The following is a 27,549-nucleotide window of genomic DNA, read 5'->3' on the forward strand; positions in this document are numbered from 1 at the left end:
CACAGCCATGAACAATAAGGAGCTGTTCGGCTGTGTTTTGGGCGGGGCGCCTCCAATGCAGCACATGCATGCGTACACTTACGTGTCAGTGAATGAAGTGAGACTGTTTTGTCACACTGGTTCAAAAAATAGCTTTGCTGGGATTAGTGCAGCCTGATAAAAGGGGTCTAGAAAAAGGGGGGCATTTCTGCACAGCACAGGCATGCTGGCACTGCCCAGGAAGGTCACAGCATTCTCATGCCACGCTGTGCTCAGGGATACTGAATGCTGTGCAAGAAGCTGCCTTCATGGTGCCTGCTTGGAAAACAGGACACACTCCTACCCATCTACATTGGCCTGGAGCATTCTGATGTGTCTGGCACAGTACAGGGCATGGAGGTGCAGTCACCAGTGCTGCACTTCCCACTCCTGCAGTGCCCTCTACCTGAGAGACTTCTGTCCGCTCAGCTGAGGAAGGTTCATGTTCTTTAGCTTTTGCCTTATGTCTGAGGACATAGAGGCACCAGCATCCAAAGTGACTGGCTTACTAAGTGTTAGAACTGGGGCTAAAATGCATCCTGACTCCATCCAAAGCCCTGCCACTGGACTCTTCTGTTCATACCATCCTTTCTTGCTTGCTAAGACAGGTCACTAAGAATCAAATACCCCTCCTGGGTTTTTCCCACCCAGACCTCTGAAGGGCATATAAAGAGAAATTCCTATTGCTCTTTCACAGCCTCTCTCTAGTGTTCATGAAAGTCATTATTTTATGGGGGAACTTCTAGATGAAAAAGGGTTCTCCACCCCCAAAACCTCCTTTTCAAAGGAAGAGAAACTCTGGTAATTCCATAGCTGATGAACAGCAACCTTCCTCTGCAGAGACTGCTTTTAAATAGCTCTTTAGAAATGCAGCTGGACTTCCAGGTCACAGTAGCTCACCTTCACGAATACCACCTTCACTTACCCCCCCACCTTGCTCTGCTTCACTGACTCTTCCTCTCATGTCAAATCTCAGCAGAAAACATCTCTTTTCTCCCTTATTTTTGTCTCTTGATTTCTCTCACTCCCTTAGCTGTTAATAATTTAACCCCATTGAGTGTTTGGGAGCTGTTTTGGATGTGAAACTATACAAGAGAAAGCTGCACTGAACATTATCTATAAAGCAAACAGATGAAGTGTATCTTTTGGCTCATTTTACACACCCAGAGAGGCCACTGCCACATGGACTGGTGCAGCGACCATCAAAGAATCCCGCTTGGTAAGCCTTGAAGGAACTTAGATTGCCTAAGTGTGCATTTGCCACCACATGCCCTGAAAGTAATTTGTTTTGCAAGGAAGAGAAAAGCACATCTGATCTTGACCTTCAATTGCTACTGTGAAGAATTCTTCTCGACCCGGGGTCACTGAAAGACTACCTCTGTCCCCATGGACATCCTGTCCAGCCATCCAGCTCACCCTAACCCAAAGGTGACAGCAACATTGACCCCAAGTAGTTTCCAAGCCAGACAGGCTACCACCACAATATACAGCAACACCAAAACAAGGGCTATTTTTTCAGAAGAAACCTGAGGAGAGAACAAACCACAAGAACTCGCAGATCAAGTTTGACTTCTGCATAGAGCCATCTCCAGCTATGCTGGGATCTGACATTCTTCATTCCTTCCCATTTAAGCCCTTCCTGTCAATCATTCTGGCAGAGTGGGAAGCTGGTGATACAAACAAGGAGACAAGCTTAAGAAAGATAGAAGTTTGTTCCCCTTCAAGTTTTATCTCACAAAAGACTGCCAGATGCCACAGAAGCCTAGAATAACCGCTGCGACCTTATCTTGCAAGATGCCATGACCTTACATGTCCCGTGGCTACCATGGGAGTGGAAGGTACTGATTCTTTGCCCAGAAGCTAGCTGTAAGCGAGGAGGACACATCAGCAGTGCAGTCACCCCACACCCAGGACTTGCAGCAAGCCTGGGCAGTTTCTTCTACCTTTTACAGGTTTCCCACAGAGAAGGGGGGAGGTGGGAGCCATCAGCTGACAGCTGCTTGCCCAGGCCTTGCTCCCCAGGGACCGTGTCCTCTCTCTGTCACAAAGCCTATGCCTGGGTCTGCAGGGCAGTTCCTACATGTACAGTCTGTTCCTTCTTCTGAACCAAAGGCATTCTCTAAAAACTCCTAACAGCAGAGCCGTCATGACCAGAAGACACCAGACCCCCCATGCTGCAATCTGTTAATAGGTGTTTCTATGAGGACATGGTCTCCAAGCCTAAGATGGAATGGGACACCCATTCTGTGTGCAGAGTGCCATCCCTTCCCCACTGCCTTCAGATCTGAGGCAAAGACAAAAGACCACCAGCTCATAAATGGAAAAAAATCCTCTCACCACCTCCTCCCAAGCCCATCCTACTATAAAAACACCACACTGTCTCGCTGTGAGCTTCCTGAGTTTTGATTCTTTTCTATCAAAAGCTTTTTTAAATGAATAAAATTAAAAGTATATCCTGGTTTAAGAAAATCATCGTCATACATGGCTGTTCTTTGCTCATGCCACATTTCTCTCGTGTTCAGTACAGCAAATGTGCTGTATGTTCTCTTGCTACTGCCAGAGGCAAAATAAGCAAAATAAATACTAGCAGTCACTGGTGACCACCTCTACCAGCCAATGTTTTTTCACAGCCATCACTCAGAGAAGGATGGACCTACTTCAGTCAGGCTCTCCTTTGCACATGTGTGAACATGCAAAAAAATGCATGGACCTTTGCTGTTTAGAGAAAGAAATGAGACTGTGGTTATTACTACTGCAGTAAAAGTTTACTACTAGCATAGGGGAGGGATGATGGCCATGTAATAATATTCATTGCAGAAGAATAGAGAAAGGCTACATCATATGAAGCTTTGGAGAGAAGGACAAAACTAAGCAGAGCAATAAGTGGGGGGAGAATTGCTTAGGGCAGGTCAGGGGGATATCTTATGAGTAGCATTGGTAGGAGTCTGGTGAGCAGCAGAACATGGAAGTTCAAGAATGAATATGATTAGAAGATTCATAAGAGAATTTTTGCACTGCAGAGCAAGCATTGGCTCTGTTCAGAAAACAGGAGTTTTCCACTAGTAATATTAAACATATGTCATACTGGAAAAGGAAAATAGTTGCTTTTAATCATAGTGTGACTATTATAAAACTTCTCTCTGATGGAATGTGCAGCTGGTTTGGCTGCAAGAGAGTCAGGAAGACTTTAAAAGACTCTAAAAACTTCAGGAATAAGTAGTCCCCCCAGTGTCCCCATAAGCTATCCATCCTGCACTAGCCAGGTGAGCCAGCATTCCCTGATGTGCAGGCAGTTCTGCAGACTGAGGGTAGGAACGAAGGAGGTTTGCTGATATTTGAAACCAGTCACTCTACAGACAAATTAGCCACCGTCTAACACCCTGCTCCAGCTGTGTATAATTTCACTAGAGTCTGCCCACCATCGGATACTTACATTTTCTCTGAATATAAAAGCCAGGATTGCAGCTGAAAGCTCCGCCAGGAAGATTAACAAAATGAACATGAAGAACTGGAAGAGAGAAGATATGCAATAGGTAGTAGGAATACAGGGTTTTGCTAATCACAAAACAGACAGTAAAAATAATTAAGGAAACTTTTTTTCCCATACAATTAAAAAACCCTGTGAGACAGTCGCTTGGAGCACACACATTCCATCTCTGACCTCATCACAGGACATGGGAGCTTGTGATACTTTTGCCTGGTCCTAATGAGTAAAAGCAAATGAGGTTACAGAACCCATAGTATCTCCTGATACATCCACACCAGGTCAAAACAGTAAAGCCTATTTGGATTGGAAAAGTTATATAATTGTGGACATGCTCACACAGGGTTAAACTGTCCAGACACAGGTATAGGTATCACATGCAAATGCATACACACCCCTGATCACAGTACAAACAACACAATTTTACTGTGATATAATCACAGCTTATTTTGTGTGGAAGGAAGTACCGAGATATACCCTCAAATATTTATACTGATAACCAAAAATGGACTGTTTTCATTTCAGGACAAAATTAGCCTTGGTTAATATTCCCCTCCACACAATGGGGTTGCACTAAGTTAAGTACTAACCACACAGGACCTCTACAGAAAGTTGATAACACACCATAGTAATTTAATTTAATTTCATTATGCAAGTATCATCCCTGTCTTGTATGGTATCCAATGTGTGCATGTTCACATCCTTAAGATAAGGGCATGCTGCAGACTTGACAGAAAGCACAGTCTGCAGATTAAGTGATAGTAAAAGGGAAACAGACATCCAGGTTGAAGTAAAACCCTTACCCTTATACTTGTGTCATCATAATTTTAGGAAAAGGGAAGGAAAGCACAACAGAGAGGCACCTGGCTGTTCAGTCTAAGCTGGAACTGTATTTCGTCCTGTTGCCTTTGCAACTTTCTGCTGCTTCAATCTGAAAGTTTGGTTTTCAGTCTTACTAGAGGCACCTTGTTTCGGTGACGTTACCAAGCCCAAGCGATCCACCGTGCCTTCACCCCCCCACCCCACAGAAGTAAATCAGATGAACTCAAGAGGTCTCATCCCCAGAGGCTGAAATCCTGCTGTGAGGGTGCTGTTCCTGGGACCTTGTCTACCCAGAGCACTCAGGCACTCGGGAGTGTTTCCAGCCCAGGATGAGTGATGGGACTCCTGCAGGCTCTGATTCAGATTCCACCTGACCAATTCTCAGTTACACTGATGCCTCATGCTAATTTGATGCTGCTTCAGTCCATATGAAACAGTAAAAAGAACAGACAGGGACCTGCCCTTTAACATCCTTAAAACAACGAATGCTGGTGCTGAGCAACAGCTATAGGAACAGAGCAGAAAGTGACTAGATTCACACTCTCTCCCAAAGTGGCATTTATTTCCATTCTTGTAGACAAAACAGCGGGCTTGAGAAACCTTAAGTCTGAACTAGGTGGACGTTTTTTACATTCTTATCTCCATAAAGAGAAAATTACTTTCTGAATCAGCCTGTCTGAAATTCAAACAACCCAAGAATTAGCCCACGGACTCTGGGATAATTTTACAGAACTGAGTAAATGTTAAGACATTAACTCAGATTTTGGCATTGTGTGAGAAAGGCAAAAGTGAATGAAGAGCTGTGTAAGACCACATCATGTGGAGGGTAATAAACTTGGTACGTGTTATTAATAAAAGTAGATGAAACAAGTAAAAATAAACACAAGAGAAGTCTGGATGGGTTTAGTTTTTGTTGGGGTTTTTGTGTGTGTGTGAGAAGTTTATAGAAGGTCTTTCTGAAACACAAAACAGGCAGACAGGGCCAGAAGTACTATTGTGATCCCCAAGCAATGATTTATAAACAGTGTCTGAAAGGCTGTGCATTGTGCACCTCAATAATGGAGAGAGACTTCAAACTACCTGCTTGGAATGGGCAAAATGTTGTTTTATTGTCAATTATCAGAGCTGTAAGTGATTTTTCCCCACTGGGAAAGCACATGCACCACCCTATCACATTTGTCTTCCTGTTTCTGCAGTTGAAACAAAAGAAAAGGAGCCTGGGCTCAAATGACAAAACAAGAAAAGCCAGATGAGCAGAGATTTTTGTTTCTAAGAGCATGCTGTTGCTTGATTTTGCTGAACTAGTTAACTCTAATTTATTCTTACTGCTGGAGTTTTCTGGGTGGCTTCTTTTTTTTTCCTGCTCAGAGACTGTTTTAATTTCACCACAGGAGGGCAAAGAACAAGTGATGAGAATGAACGACGCTTTGCAAATTCACATCATCATCCATCAAGGGATCTCAGCATAGTCACTGAGGTCTAAGGTGGTGATCAAGTGATTAATCCCATCACCCTACTAATTGCATTTCATTTACTGATTACTGGGAGACACATGTTCACCCGAGCAGCAGCACAGGTCTGCACAGAAGTGGAAGCAGTTGTTCCCAGATTATCTGTGATAAGCTTCATTATCATTCCCAAACTGATTTACACTTATATTGTGCACTCTGAATTACAGATTTGTAAGTTACAGTAGAAAAAACCCACAAGCAGCCATTAGGGTTGATGAGAAAAAGATGGATCATCAGTGTTTCAGAACTTGCTCCCATTCTGCATTTGAAGGAGAGACAAAATCTGCTTAACTGTGTTTTCCTTCGAAAAATTAAATTGATTACTGATAAGTGAGAGCACAAAGGACCCAGCTGGTTAATGCATGGGACACAGTAACCTCACATTCAAATTCAAGCTTGATACCTGACATTTGAACACAGATATTCCCCACATCCAAGGTGAACATCCTGAGAAATGGAATCTCTCATATTGGTCAAAAATCTTGCCTCAGCTCCAGGCGATAGTTATAGAAGTTTTCACAGAAGTGGTTTATCAGAAGTTTCCACAAATTAATGCTTATTTTTCATAACTCATCCAGTGTTCCAGTTTCAGGACTGCTGTTCCAAAAAGAACAGCAACTGCCTTTAGCTCAAAGGACGTGCATTTTCATGCTGAGAAGTTTGAGGGGCTACTACATCCATTTTACAGGAGTGAAAAACACGATTTTGAAACGAAGCCAAATGAAGGTAACATGGGCTGTTCTTCTAACAAAGCTGAATTCAGTCCCTTGGTGCAATGTTGTATGTTCAACAGTACTTTGGATTCTGATTTTTACAGTGTTGTTTTGCAGTCAGAGGACCTTTAGGACAAGTTATTCAATGTCTTATTTGCAGGCCACTGTTTGTTCCTTTTTTTTGTGAGCCAGGTCCAAATGTCAGGAAATCTAGAAATACTTCACAGCCTTGTGCTTAATGCAACATGCTAGGTTCCACAGTGATGGGGTTATTGTTTACCAAGAGACAAGCAGCTTAATGAAAAATAGAAGTCCTTGCAAACCCTGATACCAGAACCTAGAGAACATGCATCTTTCTTGTCCCTTCTAGCTTCTGTTTACATTTGGACTAAAAGCTTCAGGCATACATTATGCATCACTGTGAAATCTCACTCAAGCAGCTCTCTGGCTCATCAATTCTTTAACAACTTTGTAAGTGGACTTGATTTGATCTAGCAATTTCTCCCCAGGTACCACCCCCACAAAGACTTACACTCTCGGTTTTGCAAGTGTTCCCAGTCTCTCTGCCATACAGTCATGAATCTTTTGCCTATTCAATGTCTAAAACTTACTCCTATCAGACTTCGGGTTTCACAAATGTTTTAAGATCAGCTGATTTTAACATCAGCTGGTGTGGCCCCGAAAAAGAATTTAGCAACATGTTTCTTCTCCCTTGGTATATCAGCACAGGTCCTCATCCAAGTGCTTCACACTGCTTCATGTGAGATGGCTGGCTGTTTAGCAGAGTTGGTGCTGATACCAAAAGCCCTTGAAGACCTGACTGATCAAAATGGAACAATAATTCCTTATCCAGTAATTACTTTTAGAGTTTCTCCTAGTCTAGGGTATTACTTCCAGCCCAGATTTTTCTCAAATTTCATTCAAAATAAAATAATAATAAAGGTAAATAAATAAAGCAGCAAGGCTCAGGACTATCTCTAGGAGTAAGAAGAGTAATAACCACAAAATTGAGTGTGCTGGAGTATAACTAAAACACATGGATAAACATTTGAACCTGTAACTGATGTTAAATCAGGAAAGAACATGGCCCAGAGCTCCCTTTCTCCAGCCAAGTCACCAGTCTGTATGAAGCAGACACAATTCAGACTGGAAATATTACTCTCCCATTCACTTACAATAACATTTCTCATCAGATTTCACTTTTAGTTTCTTAATCTGACAGGGACAGGCTCTGAAGTAACCTCAGGCTCACTGGGCCTGATCCTTTTCATTTTATTAGGTTCCTCTGGGCAGATCTCCACGGACTTCGCAGGTGACACAATTGTTTTTCTGATTTACTTCTGAGATGAATCACTAGAAATCAAACCCACAGCAGCTTCCCCTAAAGGGCTCTCATTTGCAGGCTATGACCTCAAGGCATATGGGAGCCAAGGGCCAGAGAGAATTTATCCCAGTGAAGCCATGCTCATCTCTAGAAAAACATGAGTTTGCATTCAAGAAAGAAGACTTTCCTGTCCTGTTTAGAGACAAGCCTTTTTTGAACCATGAAGCAGCTGTGCAGGATGCAATCCTAACAAAATACAGTAAGACCAAGATTTTAAAAAAAGGAAAAAAAAAAACCAAAACAACAAAACCAAACCAAAACCCACAACAATCCCAAAGTGCCACCAGACCCATTGGGAGAAACAAATGGTCACATTTCACAAAAATGAAAGAAAAAGAAAACTAATGGTCTGTGTCTTTCAATACATAACTGGCAATGCCTTCCAGTAGGAGATAATGGCCAGAAATCCTGCAGTATCAGAACTTGGGAGGAGTGGGGGGGCAAGGGCAAAAGTGACTTACTTTAGCTCTTTGTATGAGCTAAAGTAAGTGGCATTGATGACCAGCATGGGCTGAAATTTAATCCTGTGATTCAGGGGAAAATTTGTCCAAAGGTAACAAATCTGGTTCATTTCAGGAGCAGAGTAGGCTGTATCAGGAAGTGACCAGCTATTGAGAGCAGCAATGACTGCAATGATGCAGTTCTGAGCTGGGCATTTCTGCTGGCGGGGGGGGCTCCCTTGCACAGGAGCTGTGCTCCAGTGTTCCCTCTGCTTTGCTGTGAACCCCTGAGGAATGAATCTACAAGTGGAACAGTGGGTTTTGAGTACCCAAGAAAGGACCGATTCTGGTCACTTTATAAATGTAGAAAAAGCCCAAACAACCAAATGGGGTCAATTAGAATGAAAGCTTAAAAAAGTTAAAATACACTCCCAGACTGAGCTCAAATCCATATAGGTGAAAAAGCAAATTATCTGTATTTCTAGCGGTGTGCAAAAGTATAATAAGCCTACTTATTATCTAAAGGAATAATGGCTACAACAACAGGCACCCATTCCTGCACTTATCACAACATCATCTATCCAGTCACCACTACTCTTGGGAAGCACCAGGGGGCTAACAGAAATTGCAAGGACACTTACAAAGAGCAGGAGGCATTTGTTCTCGCGGATGGCACCACAGCAGCCGAGGAAGCCCAGCAGGAAGAGCATTGCTCCCATGGCCAGCATGATGTACGCTCCTGTGAAGAGCAGGGGGTTGGCAGCCACTATCTCTCGAAAACCTGTGGGATCCACAATGACCCAGATTCCCAGTCCCAGCAGGCATGCTCCTCCCAGCTGTCACAGCACAAGGAAAGGAGAGAGAGGGAGATAGGTCAACATAAAACAACTTGCAGAAAAATGGGATTCATTGCTATCTTTTGATCAAAGGTGTTAATTTGGAGAATTTGTGTTTCTCCAAGGCATATGTTCCCTGCTGTGCAGGTGACTTCTGACATGCTGCTCTTAGTATCTCTTGCTCAATAAATGAATCATTTGCAGCAAAAGCACCTTTCTTTCTTGGCACATCACTCTACCAACTGTTTACTCTCCCTACTGCAGAGAGACAGTCTTGATCTGCTGCCACATCTGTAGAGGACAGCCCGGTGAAGGGGCTCGCATGAACCATACCTGCCGCAGAGGCCAGGGTGGCTGGGCACTCCCATCCTTCCTTTCAAAAACGAGAACAACTAAGAATGACTCCACATGTGGTAGGAAAATTACTACTTCTGAGTGAAAACCTCAGCAGGGCACCCAGGACTAGAAAACAATTTCTTCTGCCATTCAAGGATAAACCATGTGCACCATTAGTTACAGCTTTCTCTGTGGTTTCCCCTGTCAAGGACAGCAATAACTCAGACAACAGTGACCACTGTGCTGCCTTGCTGAATGTCTGAGCATCTTTGGATGCTGCAAAACACTCAGTGATTGCTAGTGCAAAGCAGAGGGGATATTCTGTATCGTGGCAACTTTGCCACACTGTAGTCTATCCTGCTTGGGAACAGCAGGCTGCTGGAAACAGGGGGATCCAGAAAAGAAAGTTAATTCCAAATACTTACAAATATAAAGAAATTGAAAAGAAACATCAGGTATTTCATGCAGCTCAGACAGTCTCCCTCCATGGTCTTCAGGGTCCTTTGTCCAATTCCTTCTGCAAAACAACAGCACTTTCTTAGCACACCCATTTTTATTGGAATGACACAATCCTATCTCCAATCTATTTGTATTTCCCCCAAGGCCCTGTGGAGTTCATTATGCAAAAGAGCTCTTTCCTTACCCGAACAGGCAACACAGTGCAGGCTAGTAAGAGATAATGACTGCTGCTAGGTCCCTTTGCATTCTTTAAGGTTTGAAGGCAAACACAAAAGTAAAGGGGAAGGTTGCAGGAGAGGAAATGTCTAGCTTTGCTTCAGAGTGAGATACTGGGGAAAAGATATCCCTCGGCACATGAAGAATTTTTTTTCCCCACTCCTTAAAGCTTGTCAAGTCTAAGAATCACTGAATGTACCTGTCTATTTCGCACTGAGAAAAGGTCATATTGAAACAGGAGCCAGAATAAGCTGTACCCAGTTAGAAGACGCACAAAAAGTGTCTGGGACAGCTATCTTCATACAAGCTTCCTCTACAGAATGAATGCCACACAAACATGGACAACAGCTTCAGGGAAACTTGAAGACATTTGGCCTTGGAATGACAGCAGTGCGTGGACATGGCAGGGCCCAAGGAGGCTGTCCTCACATGGTTGCTCAGCCTGGGGCACAACACTTGCTTGCCATCAGTGTGAGATTTTCCTGTGCCAATGAACTCCTGCTGCTCTGTGCCCCACCCTGCACAGGTCTTTTGCAAGAGGAACCCATGGATCAGCATTGGAAAGCTTTTGAGGCCAGGAAAAATTGCTAAGGAGTCTTAAGCAGTTCTAAAACTCAATGTTTGATTTAGACAACTGCTTGGGGAATGCTTGCATTGGAACACCAGTAATAAATCCTGACCAGGTGAGTCTACACTGGAGGAAGGCTCCTGCTTGCTGTTTAATGAAGTGTCTATGTTTCCTAATATGCCATTATATCACCAAGTACCCTAGAGGGACTGACGAATAAATACATGAAATAGTAAAACTTCCACTGAAACAGAAAACAATGCAGTCATGGTACAGTGCATAGATGGATCTGTACATTTGCAAACACTGAGGCACAGGTTTGCTTGGCTCCACAGATGAGCCTTCCCAAAGCCCTCATGCTTCTTAATGCATCTCATTCCCTTTCTCCACTGCAAATGCTATTCTCTAAACAGACCTGCATCTAATGATATGCTATGTTAGCTAAGTCCATTTAATTCACTTAAAAGAAAAAACTGAAATTATCCGAGATTTTCACCAGGCCAGAAATAAAACTGCCTTTCACTCCATTGTTTCTGTTAAACCACAAAACCTGTGAGTGCTGTAGAGCCTCATGAGGTGCTTTCCCCTGCGACCATAGGAACTGCTCTGCTTTAGCCAAAGAGCTGAGAAAACCCATGGCAGGCAGTGCTCCCAGCACGGGGCTGCCTGAGATAAGAACCAGATTTTTTGTTACACAGTGTGTGTTTGGTGCAATGCTTTCACTTGATTTAAAATCAAATCAATTCCTTCTTAGTGACAAGACAGGCTGAGACACAAATGGTGTGACACAGAAGCTCACGTGGACATGCAGTTGCTTTCCCTCTGCATCTGCCTGTACCTGGGGCAGGATAGCAGCGTGCCTCTGCTTGCTGGTACTGCCCAGGGAACCCCTTTTGCTAGAGAAATCCTGAGAAGATCCACCTTGCTTCTGGAGAAACACAAACCTGAATCTAAACCTGAGACCGAGGGCAATATTTTTTCTTTATAAAGTTTATTTTCTTATACCTATGATACATAACTGTTCTGCCCAGAGAGATTCAAAGACAAGACCATGACTGCACAGAGCTCTGATGTGGGCCTGCAAGAAATGCCCACAGCTTCCTGACACTGTTTAAAGCCATATTTGCAAGTCTCGTGAAGAAAAGAGTTCTTAAAGTCCAGAAGGGTAAGGAGCTGGGCAGAGAGTTCTTCAGTTTCATGGGAAAGGTGAGCCTTCAGCTCCACTAACACATGAGTTGGACACTAGAGATGGATATGAAAATACAGACAGATCAGTGGGATACTGGGATTTCAAGAGTCCCACAATTAGTGTCACCTAGGTGTTCCCATCACCACACTAAAAATTCACGCTCCAATGAAACAAAGGATGGCTAAGTCTTAGTATATTAGCCGAAGTCTTAAAGTTATCTCAGAAATTTCAAACTCCTGCTGCCTTGAGCACCCACCTGTGTGATCCATATTACAGCAGCCTTTGTCAAAATAAAAAGAACAAAACCCAAGAGTTTAGCCTTATTGTGCCATTATACATCATTCACACACCCCACTACAGTCACCCACACGAAAGACAATGCCTGTGGTCCAAGAAGCAGCAGTTCCTAAGCCTAACACTGTCTTGCTGCTTTGTAGTGTTGATAAATCACGTTCCTGCCTTACTTTCCTTTCCATGTCTGGGACTGCTCCCTCTGTAAGGCGAGCAAGCTCCCTTGGAACTGCTCCGATTTACATGAGCTGAGTACAGGTCTACTTTTACTTTCAAAGACAAACGTAGGCTATGATTCTTTGCATTGCTCCTGCCTGCCCATCCACTCAGTTTGTTAAAATGTCTTCTAGACATAAGCAGAGAAGGGAGATTGTAAATCTATTGAGCAATAAGATCCTGAAAACTTCACTGTCCCAAAGAATCAGTCAGTCGCAATAACCTGGGAGTAGCACGAACACAGGCACACTCAGCTTTAGGGCTCCCTTCTGCTTTGCTGGGGCACAAAATTGTCCCCAGGAGTGGTACTGGGCTCGGATTTGTAATTTCTAAACCCATCACACTTCACACAGCAAAGCAACAACTAAGTGCAACCCTATTCATTGCACTGTGCTTCAGCTCAAGACCACACCCGCTGGGGCTTTCAGATTCCAAAATTCTTCCGCTCAGGATGTGCAAATGGAACTCGGCGGCAATAATGTGAGGTCTGGGCTGGTAAAGCCAAGAACAAAGCATATCAGAGTTTTCACATCAGAAGAACTCAATGCAAGCTTCCAGAAAATGCCAACCCACTGACCTGATCTGAGAAACAGGAGCTCTGAGCAACTGTTGCACTGCTGGAACTTAGAACTTGGAGAGACCCACACACACCAGCCCAACACACAGGTTTCTGCTGGGTACCCAGCTTTCCAAACAGCACAGGCAAGGCCACCCTTTGGATCCTGTGACTGCACTGATTCAAACAGGGCAAATCAACCAAAAGCATGATCTGATCTCTTATGAGGCACTTAAAACTGTTTGGTGTCAGAGCTTGGGCACTCTAGCATATCTTACCATCTAGCTCGTATCTGCGGCGTGCTCCAGACTTTGAAGAGTATGTAAGTAATGCTATTTACAAACAATGCAAGCAAAATGCAGATAATATGAGTTACAAATAACGTAATTATGAATGCATTTGTGCCAACTACTGCCTTGCTAATTAGCTGAAGGTTCCTGCAGTCCCTGATGACAGGCTTCATGGCTAAAATAACTGACATTAGGAGACAATCCTGACCCACAGAGATGGGCTTTCCTTCTACTTTTCTTTTTAAGCCATACACACAAAAAGCAAATCATCTGAGTTACTCCTACTACACACTGATACTAGTGTGATAAAAACTGAATGCATATGCCTTAATCTACCTTTTAAAAATATCTTCACTCCCCTCCTCCAGGCCCCAAATCTGTGAGACATTAAATTCTTCTCTGCAGGAGACATTTAATGCTAAGCAAACATTAACAGTCAGAACTGCAGAAGACAGCGGCTGACAGATGCTCTCCCTGGCTTGTCCCATCTCAGACCTGTGAGACATATGAGATGCATTTGTTTTGGTCTGAAATGTAGCTATAAATGTTCAGCTTTTTCTTAAGCACATTATTCTACATTTTTCTCTCCCCTATATCCCCCATGAATTTTATCTTGCAAAGTGATGGGGAGGCTAAAAGTCCCCAGCAGCGTAGCCAGGAAACACAGCCCAGCTGCTGTAATCAGTTAGGAATAAAGTCTACTTTTTTAAGGCAATGCATTTTTTTGTTCTCCAGCCACTTCCTTCCGTCATTTGCTTTGCATGCCTTGCAGCTGCCTTGAACTTCACATTTCTAAAGGCAGCTGCTCCACCACACCCCTCAAAAAAGCTTCCAATTTTCTCTTTGCTGCCACTGACATTTCCCTCAACCACCGTTTCGCTTTAACACTGGATTGAAACCCACAGAATCAACTGCGGTTGTTCCTTTAGCTTTGCTTTGAAGATGGAATCACTGAAAAACTTAGGTTGGACAGGATCTCTGGATGTCACTTAGTACAAGTATCCACTGCCCCCAGCCTGGGCCAATTCCAAATCTGATCCAACTTCGAAGTTAGAGCACCCTGCTTAGAGTTACATTAGTTAAGTTTTGAATATCTCCAAGGGCTGGGATTCCCCAGTCTCCCTGGACACCTCTTCCAGTGTTTGATGATTTTCCTTGGTGAAAAGATTTTTCACAACAGCTGCCCAAGGTGTCTCTGAGTTACCTGGTGGCAAATGGAACAAGAGCATCTCATGGATGTGCTAGTCTATCAGAACTGTCAGGAGCACCTTATCTTCACCAGTCTCAACCCTCACGTCTTCCGTATCTTATCACTACTACCCTCTACTGAAAACAAATGTGTGAACCATTTTCCTTGCACATCCCTAACATGTCACTGCAGACAATTCGTGTTTCAGCACATACATTCAGACAGATTGCCCAGCTGCTCATCACAGTCTTCCCATCTCAAATATATGATAGAAAACACAGAATAACTGAGATTGAGAGAGATGTCTACATGTCCTCTTGCCCAACCCTCATGCAGATCACTTTTTCAGTCACTGCCCTTCTATCATATGATCCGTGTATAACTTCTTTCAGCATAAATATCTCTTTGCTGTCAACATGCATGAAGAACTTGTCCACTGAGCTGATGCTGAACTGTTGCTTCCTGTAAAATCTAAAAACGAGTTCTGCAGTACTTCCTACAATATATTAGCCTGTGGTTTGAGGAGCAGATGATGTCAACTCACACCTACTTTCATAATCATGCACGATGTACCAAGTAAAAGCAGAAGATGTGTTTGAAGTTCTCCAGAACCAATGCCAGGCAGCCTTTAAAGGCATTAAAAAATAAGGACTAAATTCTCTTTCAAGTAAACGTATTGATTTCTAGAGGCTCTCCCAGATACAATGTCACTGGAAATATCCCTGAAGCTCTAAGCCGTACCAGTGGCAAAGGATCACCACCACTTGGTATTGCTCCATGGTGTCCTCTCCCCAGCAGTGTGGCAGGCCACCCTTTGGCTTGCAGGTGTGGAGACTTGGCTCAGCATGCTTGTCTTCCTTCCCAAGTACATCTCCCGTAAGAGGATTTCTGTGTTCACTGTCTGCAAGCAGTACTCAACTTTAAACCAAAGTGGTGGGATCTCCTAAGAGAACATATCTAACAGGAAGGGCCTTCCAGAAAATCCTCTCAGAGTATTATTTTCACACAGTCTGCTCCTCTAGATACAACAGAGATTAAGGGCAGTTTCATAAGGAGTTTCATAAGGAAGGATGACTTTCTGCAGTACCTTGCTGGTGATACTGTGGCAGATGAGCTGTGTTTTTCTCACCCCCTCCAGCACACCATAGCTTAACCTTTAGGGCACCCTTAACCTGCCCTGACAGAGATACAGAGAAAGTACCTGGCATACAGAAAGAGCAAGCCATTAACAGCACTCACCTTTGCTAATCTTGGGACTTGAAGCACAGTGTCTCTTCCAGTGTTTAACTGTCTGTGTGTCCCATGTATCTCCTTCTATCCAAGCTTGTCCTGTAAGAGAAAAATACACAATTACTGAAGAAGTCAATAAAATGCAATCATGTTAAATACACAGTTTATTAAAACACACCATCCTGATGAATATGCTCAGCCTAATTGCCACCTTAATTTAGTGTACATTAGCATTAATGAAGAGCTTTTAATACCCAGCAAGGGATTCAATTCCTCAGAATCTCTTTAACAATCTTTGGGGTGTTTTAAATGCCCACAGACCACACGTAAATCTATAGTCCCATTACACATGCACTTCATATCACAAGAGGACTAGATTAATACCAGCTGCACCTTCAGTATTTTATAGGAGGTTTAGACAAACTTTAATCTGCTGTGACTTTACAGCCCATTTACTGGGAAAATGGAAAAGGCAGGAAGGAAGATGGAATCCACCTTTGGGAAGCCCAGCCATTAGGAGCAGCAGCGTGAAATGTTGGGTGTTATCCCTCATTCTTCCAGCCAGCTGTCATGCCAACTTGAGCAAACTATTTCCTTTGCCTCATTGTCACTGCCTGGGAAGCAATGGCAGAGAGGAGCAGCAAAGCCACAGCCCTGTCCACTCAAAAGCATTAGATATAATGGTGCAGGCAGAGGGACTCAGGTGCCCACTGCCACTGCCCTCAAGCTAACAATCACAATTTTCTCAGTACGTTTTAATTTCTGCCCACACAATGCTAATGACAGCCTTTGACTAGGCAAAGGTGAGGTGAGACTACAGACTAAGGTGCAAGGCACACAGGTTTGACTCTTGCTTTCTCAGGGCACCCTCTCCTAGATTGCTTTTCCCACCTGACACAGCCCCAAGACTGTATTGCAGGGCTGTGGGGAAGGGGTGGTCTTTAACTCTTCAAAGAGCACCCCATGCCATAAGACCACAATACTCACACAGGGCTCAGCACTGTAACTCACTCCCTTGTGCTTCACAAATGGTTTTGGCATACTCACAGCTTTGCTGGAGCTGCTGCTTCCCTGTGAGGCACCCGATAAGTCACCTGGGTCTCTCCCTGCTCTCTCACTGCCAGCATTCCATCATGATTTCTGGAGTGGGTGCATTTAACATGTTGCCCACAAACATTTGTAAATGTGCCTTTGAAAATTGCCTCCCATTAAGACTTCTGTGAGTAAAAGTCTATCGTTTGTTGTTGGCAGGAAGCGAACAAGGAGTTTCAAGGTGGCTGAAACTATTACAATATAAAACATAAATGAATATTCATAGACCTTTTGTTTTGCATTAATCCTTCACGTTTAATGTCCTTCCTCTGTCACTGAAAACCTACATCTCTAGATGAAGAGCAGGGATGGCTTCCCCTTTGAAATCCAGAGGGTACAAACATCTCTTGGCAATCCACCTGTCTGTGCTGTGAAGTGCTGAAGGCAGGAGCCGGGCAGTGGCTGAACTGCCCTACATTGCAATGCTGGGGACAAGGGCTGCCCCGGATCAGTACAGCTTTTCCACCAGTGTCAAAGTTCAGAGGTGCTGTGTGACTGGCCGGGAGATGGCTGCAGCAGGTTCAGCACATCTGAAGAGGGCTTTGGAGAGTGTACAGCTAGGACAAGGGACAGTGCCCCGCAGCAGAGAGCCCCTGTTTGGCACTCAGAGCCCAGTGCCCACGCTGACCTTTATAGCTATTTCTTTGGTGTGTAGGGACACTTCATCCTGTGTTTTGCATGTGTGATTAAGAGACAATTTCTTCAGCTGTCCTGTCCTGTAATGCCACTGTCTTAGGATAGATGCTGCCAAGAGAAGATGGCTCTAACTTTAAAGCAGAGATGACACTGTGCTATACAAACCTATCATTAAGAAAATAACCAGAATAATAAGATTCCTGCTCCTACTGTGTCTGCATATAATTACATCCCTACAAGCCCTCAGAGGTCTGCCTGGGAGAGGAATTTTTTTTTATCCATCATAAGTCACAATATTTTAAAGAAATTACAGCACCCCAGAGAAGAAGAGTTTAAATGCTTCAGTAGGTACCAGCAGGTAGTGTGTCAGAAGAGATGAAAGACTGCATTTGGTGCCAAACAGCAGCAATGTTCCACCTTACTCTGTGGCCCTAAAGGGGAGGAAGTCCCTGCCAAACAGATTCTCTTTTGTTAATAGCTACGATTTTGTCATTAGGGAGAATTGCACAAAGTGCAAACCCACCATGCCTAATTGTGACTCCAGCAAGCTGATGCCTTTAATTACAGTCACTGAGGAAACACAGTAGGAGCTGGAGCAACAGCTGAGGCCAAGCCTCATCCTTGGGCTGGCCAGCTGTGGCTTGTACATTGTCCACAGCCACCACATCAACTCTCCTTGGCTTTGGCTTCTCTTCACATTCACATTGCAGCCCTTTGAGGAGCAGGCTTTGATGAAGGAAAAGCATCTAAACACGATCCTCCTGCTGGTATCATGCTGCAAGAAAGACAGCTGGAGCTCCAAAGCAAAGAGGGATGGAGCAGAGAGAGTCTGATACAGACAAGAGGCAGCAACTGAAACAAGAAATGAGTGGAGTGTGCAGGATGGAGAAGCAAGGCCTGTCTTTGTGAGAAATCCAGCCTCCTGCATGTTGACTAGATCAGGAAGGGTCACCAGATGAACCCCTTACGAGTGTCCCGCTTCGCAAGGGCTTCTAAGTACTGCCAGCCCCCTGTGCTCACCACATTTGCAGGGTTGAGAGACACTTAAATACATGCCAGCCCATATATTCAAAGGAGAAGCTGAAGACAGAAGTCATGTCCTGCTGGATCTCTACATCAGGTCAGTGTTTTCATAGTGAAGGGTGAGGAGAAACATCTCTGTGGAAGCAGGATCAGAATAATTTCATTTCCTTGCAATGGCATCAGAAAAAAAGTGAAACGCTTTTTGCTTTAGAACTGGACCTTGGCACAAGGTCAGCCCCGTGTGTTATCCTGTAACTATTGCTCCTACATAAATAACTAATTGTTCTGGAATTTCATAGCACTTGCACAGCAGAATCGTTGCTATGACACAACTACATTACCACACGTAAATCCAATTAGATCTCAAAGTGCACTGTGTAACTGTAATCGGCCCCTGTGGAGCAGCCATGAGACCTGCACAAGGCCATGCAACTGGATACTAAATTACAGTCAATCTACCTCCTCTTTAGTTGCATTAAAATGCTAATGTCACTGTAACATGGGCCCATTTACCAGCGATGACTGCCTTGCCTTGCAACACTGGAGTGAATGAGGCTGCTGCACTGCCTCAGAGCATTTAATTCCTCAGCACAGTTGAGTGAGCAAAGCCCTTAGGGGCATCTTATATCTTCAAACAGTAACCTGATTGGCTTTTATAACACTAAAAGCATATGAGGCTTGTGACAGTGTTTAAATGAATCAGAGCTGCCTCCAAAACTACCCTAAGTTTCCTACACAAGCAGAGCAACTGGGTCCCATCTCATCCTGATTGCTTTTAACAAGAACACATTTCTGCCACCAAAAGTTCGTGTGCGTAAGAGCACATCAGTCTCACACAGGAGGAAAAAGAGGGCTGGACTGAACCCTCTAAATTTTCATATAAATAGCGCCAGCTCTGCAACGAAACTACTAACACAACTCTTGCCCTCTGTTTTATATTTGCAACTTTGCACAGTGTGTGCATAGAACACATGAGATCATAAAGAGGTAAAAATCCCCCACACATGCACAGACATTCAGAATGGAAATTCAGAAGTCCCAGAGCAGAACCAATTCTAAATGTTGTAACGTTTTGAAAAGTGCTAGATTATGTGTTTGAAGTGCCAGCATGGCTTCAGGCCACAGGCTGCTCCACTTCAGCTGGTGCAAATGTGCGCACTGCACCATTCGAAACATGAACTGCCTGCTCACTTTGGCCCCTTCCCAAGCAAGGTTCCACAGGTAATCACATCTGGCTCTTTCATACAGCTTCTCACACACAGGCCCCAGCTGTCTCAGAAAAGAAGATCCTGCATACAGACCCAAAACATAGCCTGCAATGCTTTTAAGTTCTGTTCCTCTAAAAAAAAAGTCCTCAGATAGCTCACAGGTGTATTTTCCCTTGTATTAACTGCAGTACAATGGAACCATATGGTACCGATTGTCTGCCTTTCTAAACAGATGACCCAGAGATGACATGCACTGATAATATAAAAACATTAATTTTGTTTATTAGATGAGAAAACCAGGGCTAAAAGGGGAATGGATGTGCTAAGCCTCCTGACCCCCAATATAGCTCTCTGCTCACCGGTCTGTACTGAGAGCAGTCTCAAACCCATGAAAAAGCTGATCACTTCTGGCTGACAAGTTGCACTCTTTGACAGGCATCTTCTGTCCCAGAAAGCTGTTATTTAACAAATCAAAAGGGAGGCAGCTGACTTTGGCCTCCTATTTCTGAAAGTATTTCTCTTCCGGATGGAATAAATGTCACCCTCCTGAGTGGATCGTGGGGTTGCAGCACAAGCCAGGTGACATTACCCACTGTCACGTCAGATACTGTCGAGTGTCTAAACACTCCATATGTTTGCACACCTCCAGGTGCTAAGGGGATTTAACACAAAGCCTAAATGCCTGCCACTTTTTCCCTGAGCCTGACACATCTCACCTTTACAACATGTGACTCCTCGGTGCTCTTTTCTGTTCTCTTTTCCTATAGCCCTGCTTTGTTTGCAGCAAATGCCTCAGCAGTTTGTGGCATTCATGATGGTTTTGAGAGATGCAGGAATAAATCTCAGGAACACTGGACAGTTGCTGTGGCAACCTTGTCCTCCTCAGACCATGATTTTCAGTATTTTAAGAATTTTCCTGATACTTCGCAGGCTTCAGGGAAACAAGGCAAAGAACAAAAGTTATTTTAAAGTAAGGATGTTACCAAAAGGGATTACTGTAAGCCACAGGGCCTCAACCTATCAAAAAGATGATGATGTTGATGTCCATAGCAAGAAAAAGAAGCCCCAGACTGTCTGAGCAGAGGCAGAGGCAAGGGGCCATGGGCAAGGGAATTTGAAATCCCTGCTTGTGTCATCTGTTCTAACACAGAATGGACCTGCAGATCAATAGGTTAACTTCTTTTTATTGTGTTTATTCTCAGTGTTTTTTCATAAGGCAGAGGTGTAGAAAAACTAACCCACTGTTTAGGATCATTTAATTGGGGAAGAAATAACTTAATTCCTTTTAAAAAAGAAATCCCAAACAGAACATGAAATGCATTAAATATTGTACAAAAAAAAAAAAAAAAAAACAAACCCAACAAAATAACAAAACAAAACAACAAAACAGCAAAAAAAAAAGATACCAACAAACAAACAAACCAACCCCCCCACCAAACCAAAACCAGACCAAAAGCCCAGAAAACTAACAAAATTCCCTGTTCAATGTAAGAGCCTACACAGATATAAAAACAAAACAATCAGTTTAGTCAGGTTTAATCAGTCTAGAAAAGCAAAGGTTAGGAAAAAGAGCCTCTAAGAAAAGCAGATCTTAAATGAGGGATGTCAGTAGTACTAAATAAACCAGAAAATAATATTTCTGGAAATCTGAGAAGTGACATTATTTATCTGTTTCTGGTCATCTTTTAAATTTTTTTAACAACTAGAATAACAATGCATGCCAAAGTATTATGGATTCTAAACATAATAGGATACTATAGGAAATACATACATTTCACAAGCTATAGGTGTGATATGTGCAGGAAAACTTGAATGCAGCAAAAGACATGAGAAATGACCTAGGAAAGAGAGGCAAACCTGAAGTTTAATTTACCCTGCTTATAAGTCAAACTGATACATGTCATAAATATTCCATGTGCAAATCTAAACTGAGTTTCACTGTAATCAGCACCTTTAACTTACTCTAACACATAAAATTGCAGTTAATGTGGTTTGAAAGGAAAATGTGACTGATCTCAACCACACCTGTCCCAATTAAGGTACGAACGCCCAGCTATTCAACACCTTTTGCTACAGCTATCTTTGATTTCAGATTAAGAGAAAGAACCATTGCCACAGCCCACAAGAGAGCTTCAGATGTTCTGCAGGAAAATAAATGAGAGTCAATAAACCCCATAATCTTGGCATACGTGTTTCTAAATGTTCTCTCTTCCTCCATGAGATGTATAATCTAAGTGCTCCAGCAACCATCAGGTTCCAGGCAGACAAAAGACCCCAAGCACAATTCATACGTAGATGACAGGAGTAGAGGGACTGAGATATGAGCCAAGACTTGAAGGCTGGCTCCCAGCTGCTTTTGCTTTCCCAATGGATAACAGATACTGCATCAATACACACACTGTCATGCTAGTGATTTTGCTGCTCTCTTAACACCTCATTTTTCTCTCTATCTGAACTTATTTTGAAAGCATGCAGTTCACTGTCCCCTTCTCCTTTCTCTTCTGTCCTTACTCAGGGCATGGGAACCATGAAAGACTGCATGGCTGGTTATTGTTAATGCATTTGAAAGTGCAGGCCTTTAAAAGGGGGTTGTTCTGGAACATGCCATGGTTTTCCTTGCTATTTGCACAGGCAGCTAATGATCATCCTAATAGCTTCTCTCTCTGAAGTCGTAATAAGCTTACAAATGAACCCATTCAGCACATATTAAAAAGCAAGGGATGCTCCTTTGATTACAGCCTTTATGGAAATCTCTGAATATTTGTTTTGTTGCTGCACAGCCACAATTAGGACATGCTGCTGGGAGCCGTCTCAGCTGCCAGAGCCGTGGGGCTTGGAGACACCTCCAGTGCCATAGCAACACAGCCACCTCTCCCTGCATCAGACACAGGGAGCCTGGCAGCCCTTCAGCCTAGGCAAGCAGCTTCAGCTCTTGCAGAAATTAAGAAATGAAAGGCACCTAGTTAAACTTCCTCTGCTGACGCCTCACCTGCGTTCCCAAAGCAGCAGGGACAGCCCCCCGTGCAGCTCTCCCGAGGGAGCCGTCCTGCTGCACCTGCCACAGCCCTGCCACGAGCACGGATGGGTCACACAGGCCCTGGGGCACGGCTGCACAGCCCACTCTGGGGTCTGGAGGCACCTGTTCCACACTGCAGGAAAACTGGGAACAAGAGGAACACGTGTTGGGGAGACCTGAGGAGGCAGGAGCTTTACTTTGCTGAGGTGCCAGTATAGGGGAACTCGCTTCCATCGCCACTTGTAACAATTCCCCCTCAATAACCTCATCCTTCCACGTGTGGCAGTGGAACCACATAACCTTACAGTAATCTCCTTACCACTTAACTGCTCAGAAGTTGATCTAAATCCCACTTATATTGCTGACAGACTTAAACTCCTCCAAGGGAGGGGGGGGTGAAATTAAAGGATGTAAAAACCTGCAAAATTGGGGTTCTAGTTTTCATTAAGATTTAATCAAACATTCCACGACAGCCAAAAGTTAAAAGACCATACCTTTCTTCCCCTAAAGGAAACACTATGAACAATATACCCTCTTTCCCAAAATATCCTTATTTCCTGAGCACAGTGCAGTACTTGGGGAGTAATTTATTTTTGCAAACAAAATCAGCAGCTTACGTGCTGATGACATGGATCCAGAGGCTTTCAGACAGCCTCAGTGGGGTGACTTTCACCCACAAAAAGTATAACATCTCCTCTCGCAAAGCTGGGACTCTAAACAAACTGCTTCTACTTTGTCTGAAAGCCAAGACCTTTGTATGGAACAGATATTTTCTAAATCTCCAGGAGACTGGCTGAGGTTAAAGCAGGTCAAACTATGTAATACAGATATCTTTGTGTTGATACTACCCACGGTGCCTATTAGGAAGGCCACAATTGTAAGAAACCTTTTCTCGTCAAGGATATTTAATACAGTGCCAGAGAGCCTCCCCAGGCAGTCTTTGTTTTAAGGTTTGTGAGCTTTGGGGGGAGAGGATTGTGTCTCTGATTGTGAAGTGGTCCAGGTTTTTAGCTCTGTTGTAATCTAAATAACACATTCCAGCAGCACTGGAAACTTCACTACCAGCATTGCTTGCAAGAGGCCTGGGTATAGCCTGGGGCAAAACCTGGAGCACCATCAATCATACACACACATAAAAACTGGCATGCACTCGCAGGGTATCGTGAGGACTCTCCAAACTGAAGCAGCAAATTTAACTATGGAAATACTCCAGATGCTGATGAATTTTCTTTTACTCAGGCTTCACTGTTACTTTACCCACTAGAAGTCAGGACTTAGAAACTAAAGACATAAAACCTTTTCTAATTCAAACCAGAGGGGCTGCAATAATTACAAGTGCATCAGTGAATGACCAAGGCACAAGCTGCTCTCATGGCCTTAAATCAGTACAAAATACAGTCTGTAGATGGACTGCTGAGCACCTTCCTCTTCCCACCCAAAAGAAGCACAAACACAGTCTGACCCAACCCGGCAATTCTGATTTTGAAAGTCTAGGCAACCTTTTTAGGGAAGACAACAAAACATTGTGATAAAACCAGATCTCCTATGAGGAACAGGACTCCACAGTCTAACTTTCACACCAGTCAGGGCTGGGCTGAATTCTGAATGCAAAATGACACCAGTTTTCAGTGGCTGGAGCTCACTATACCCACGCTTTGCTATGTCTCTTTCCTTGACCAGCATGCAATTTGAAAGCAATGCTGCATTTCAGTTAAAAATCCCATATGTAAAAGTATCAAAATGAGGTTTGCAGAGCAAAGAGCCAAAGCAGCCCAGGTAAAGGCTGAGAAAACGTAGGAAACAACAGGATGTTCAAGCTCTCCTGAGCATGGAGAGACAACCCTTTGGGGACAATCTCCCAGTTAGGCTGCAGATTTGCTCTACATTAAGGACAAGAAAAGTTGTCTCAAGAAACACAGCATTTAACAGCTTCTTCTCCCATCCCTGCTGTCAGCATGGGGAAAAGAATCTTTCTGAAAACATTGTGGAGTCTTGCTGTGAAAACACATTTGACAATAAATTTTATGACAAATTTCATAACAAGATTTGCGGTTATCATTCCTCATGTCTGATGATGCACAAACCACCTTGCATCAGACCATTAAAGACCATTTAAGCCTTAGATTGCTTTCCACATTAGTCTGAAAGCCCTTTATGAAGCTGTGTCCTTTATAAAGCTGACGTGGCTTTGCTCTGGGATACCCAGCAAGTGTCCTGGGCAGCTTCTGTGGTCTCCTGGCTAGTGCTCAAAGCACTTCTATAGTTCCAGTTCTGCTAACATCTCTCACAGAAACTCACAGACATGAGCAAGTCATTTCAAGCTGGTGTTCATCATCCTCCCCCTCTCCCTGTATTTAATATAATTAACAACAACACTTATCTGTCACCCATGGAGTCTTAGAGATTTAGTTCAGTACCCTATGAGAGTGCCAGGCTGCCTGTATTGAAAACAGAACCCAGAAGACAGTGTTCAAAATATTGTCATTTTGAGATGAAAACAAGTATTTTGAGTGACTGCCACTATTTTTTTAAACTTCTCAGGTACAAAAGCCCAGGAGAGGTCCTTCATATGGACCAAAAAAGGTCAGATGGTTTGTACTCCATCTTTGCTACGTTCCTCACAACAATGTGCTCAAAACTGTAGAAATAACCACTTAGAGCTGATGTCTCCGAAAATGTTCTCCTGCAGCCCTCAAACAAACAACCCCTGTTTCTTCTACAGGTTCTCACCAGGAAATTTCTCACTAGGAGAATCCCAAGTCAAGGATCTCCTGATGAAGAGAGACAAAGCAAGCTTTGAAATATTAAAAGTAGATGCTGTCCACAACACAGCTGAGGTTCCACACTGAGCAGCACCACCAGGGCTCCTGGACAGTGAGAGGTTGGATCACAGGCATTGCATTTTGGAGGGGAAGAGCATTCTGGTTACAACTTGAGGGCCACTGCCAACTCAATGTGCTTTGAAACTCCATGTTCAGCACCACAGCCCACACACCACCCTCCCTGCTGTTCCCCATTGACAGTGGTGTGAACCAGCTCTTCCAGGGGCCAGCAGAGACAGAAAAGTCTTCAGGGCATTTGGGGTCAAGGATCAGTATCCTGGAGGCCCCAGTTGCTAATAAGGCATGGGGACTGCATGTGGGGACATTTTTGGAAAATGTAGTTCCTTCAGAAGTAGCTCAGGAACTAAAGTTTTCCAGTCAGTACAGTGTCCGTCAGGAATTTGAAGCAGATACTTCCAATAATCTGATACTCATAGAAAAGCTACAGTGCAAAACTTCCCCCAGTAAGGGATCAACCACTTGCATCCATTGGAAAAACAGGTTTGTTCTTACACCTTTTGGATGAAGCACATTAATGTGGACACATGATGCACTCATGTAAATTTGCCTTCCAATATTTCTGTTTCTGTTTATTTGCACCAGCCTCCTCCAGCTCAGAGCCCATACTTAACCTCCATCCTTTCAAGCTGTGCACCCAGGTGTTCTTGAGGTGAGTGCAGCATGACTCTGATGAGATGGAATATGAAGTACCAGAGATGCACAGAGAAATATGAGAGGCAGGAGATGTGCTTAGGGATCTAGCATTTCGATAGGCTGTGCTCCTTTTCTGAGCCTGCACACTCCCTATGGGCAAGTGGAAACCAGGTGATGATGCTGGCCCACTGTGGAAAACCCTGCAAAATAGCTTTGACTCGGTTTGTCCTTCAGCAGTTTTGCTGTTTAAATGCTGCAAGTCATTGGAGCTGAGCACACCTCATCAGCAGAGCCAAGCTCCCCCCTTTCAGCCCCTTGAACCCCAGAAGAGTGAGCACACTGAGATGTGCAGGCTTTCCCTGAAGTCTTGCAGCTGCTGAAACAAGCATGGGCTCACCTTGCCCTGACTGACTGAACCTCCCACCCTCCTCTCCTCTGAGCAGGGGCTTGTTTATACTCTTCTTTCTCATCCATTCCACTGCTTCAGATTTTGAGAGGCTCTATTTTACCTTTTATTTCCTAACTTTCCCACTCCTCTGCAATGCATGATGTTGACACTGTTAGCTGTGCCATATATCTCATACCGTATTAATCTCTTTTGTCATCTGATTTTTGCATAGGAGTTGTCATTTAGAAAATCTGATTTTGCTCAGAAGCATCCAAACAAATCTGTGAGTCAAAAAGAATGGATGAGAGAATAAAAGCAAGTGCCAAGCAAGCTCCCATTTAAGCACTTTACATATCCTGTATGAAATACTAGCTCCTAAAAGTCTTTTTTCTGGTGAGATGACATCTCATACAATATGCTATCTTTCCATTATCCCGGGGTGACATGGCTCAGGTCTCTCAGCTAGTACTTATCTGCTGCTTTCTCTGCTATCCTGGGAAGGTCACAAATGAATTAGGTGACTCCAAAGCATTTTGGAGTAAAAGCCAGGATATCCCTCTGGTAAAAATGTGTAGTCAGAGGTGATCAGATAACTGCAGTCTATCAATACCAGCCTAGGGAATTCATTTCTGTAAACCAATGAAATACTGCTAAATCTATACCAAACACCCAGAATAATGACTTTCTCTCTACTTAAGTCTAAATCTTTGCTATTGGCTTAGTGAATCTGAAACTAGTCCTTTCAACTGGACCAATAATTTGGTCTGGAGATTTTAAAAAATTAATTCTAGGACGGGATATTCCTTTCATGTCAGATCTCATTCAGCCATTTAACAAAAAATATTGATCACACTGGTGGATATGGTAAAAGCTATTAACCTACAAAATAAACTAATTTTAGTTAAGGCACCGATGTGCAAGGGTTTGGTTGAAGACTTTGAATATCTGCCTCAAGAAGTATG

At 43.6% G+C, this 27,549-nt stretch overlaps 1 protein-coding gene across 4 annotated transcripts in view; it reads right to left on the reverse strand.

The window, feature by feature from the left end:
• The window catches only part of TSPAN18 (tetraspanin 18), a 120,773-nt gene that overhangs the window by 11,243 nt on the left and 81,981 nt on the right, over positions 1-27,549 (reverse strand). Inside the window, exons 3-7 of one of the 4 annotated variants that reach the window (XM_048305796.1) lie at positions 21,479-21,545; positions 15,758-15,847; positions 9,970-10,061; positions 9,014-9,208; positions 3,452-3,526 (exon numbers count right to left, since the gene is read on the reverse strand). In XM_048305796.1, coding sequence (XP_048161753.1) covers positions 3,452-3,526; positions 9,014-9,208; positions 9,970-10,032 — 333 coding nt within the window. In that variant the 5' untranslated portion in view covers positions 10,033-10,061; positions 15,758-15,847; positions 21,479-21,545. Of the gene's footprint in view, positions 1-3,451; positions 3,527-9,013; positions 9,209-9,969; positions 10,062-15,757; positions 15,848-18,496; positions 18,595-21,478; positions 21,546-27,549 lie in introns of those variants that run through there. The other 3 variants (XM_048305793.1, XM_048305794.1, XM_048305795.1) reach the window with 3 other exon arrangements.

Source organism: Corvus hawaiiensis, chromosome 6 (assembly GCF_020740725.1).
Source record: "Corvus hawaiiensis isolate bCorHaw1 chromosome 6, bCorHaw1.pri.cur, whole genome shotgun sequence".
NCBI classification, from domain to species: domain Eukaryota; kingdom Metazoa; phylum Chordata; class Aves; order Passeriformes; family Corvidae; genus Corvus; species Corvus hawaiiensis.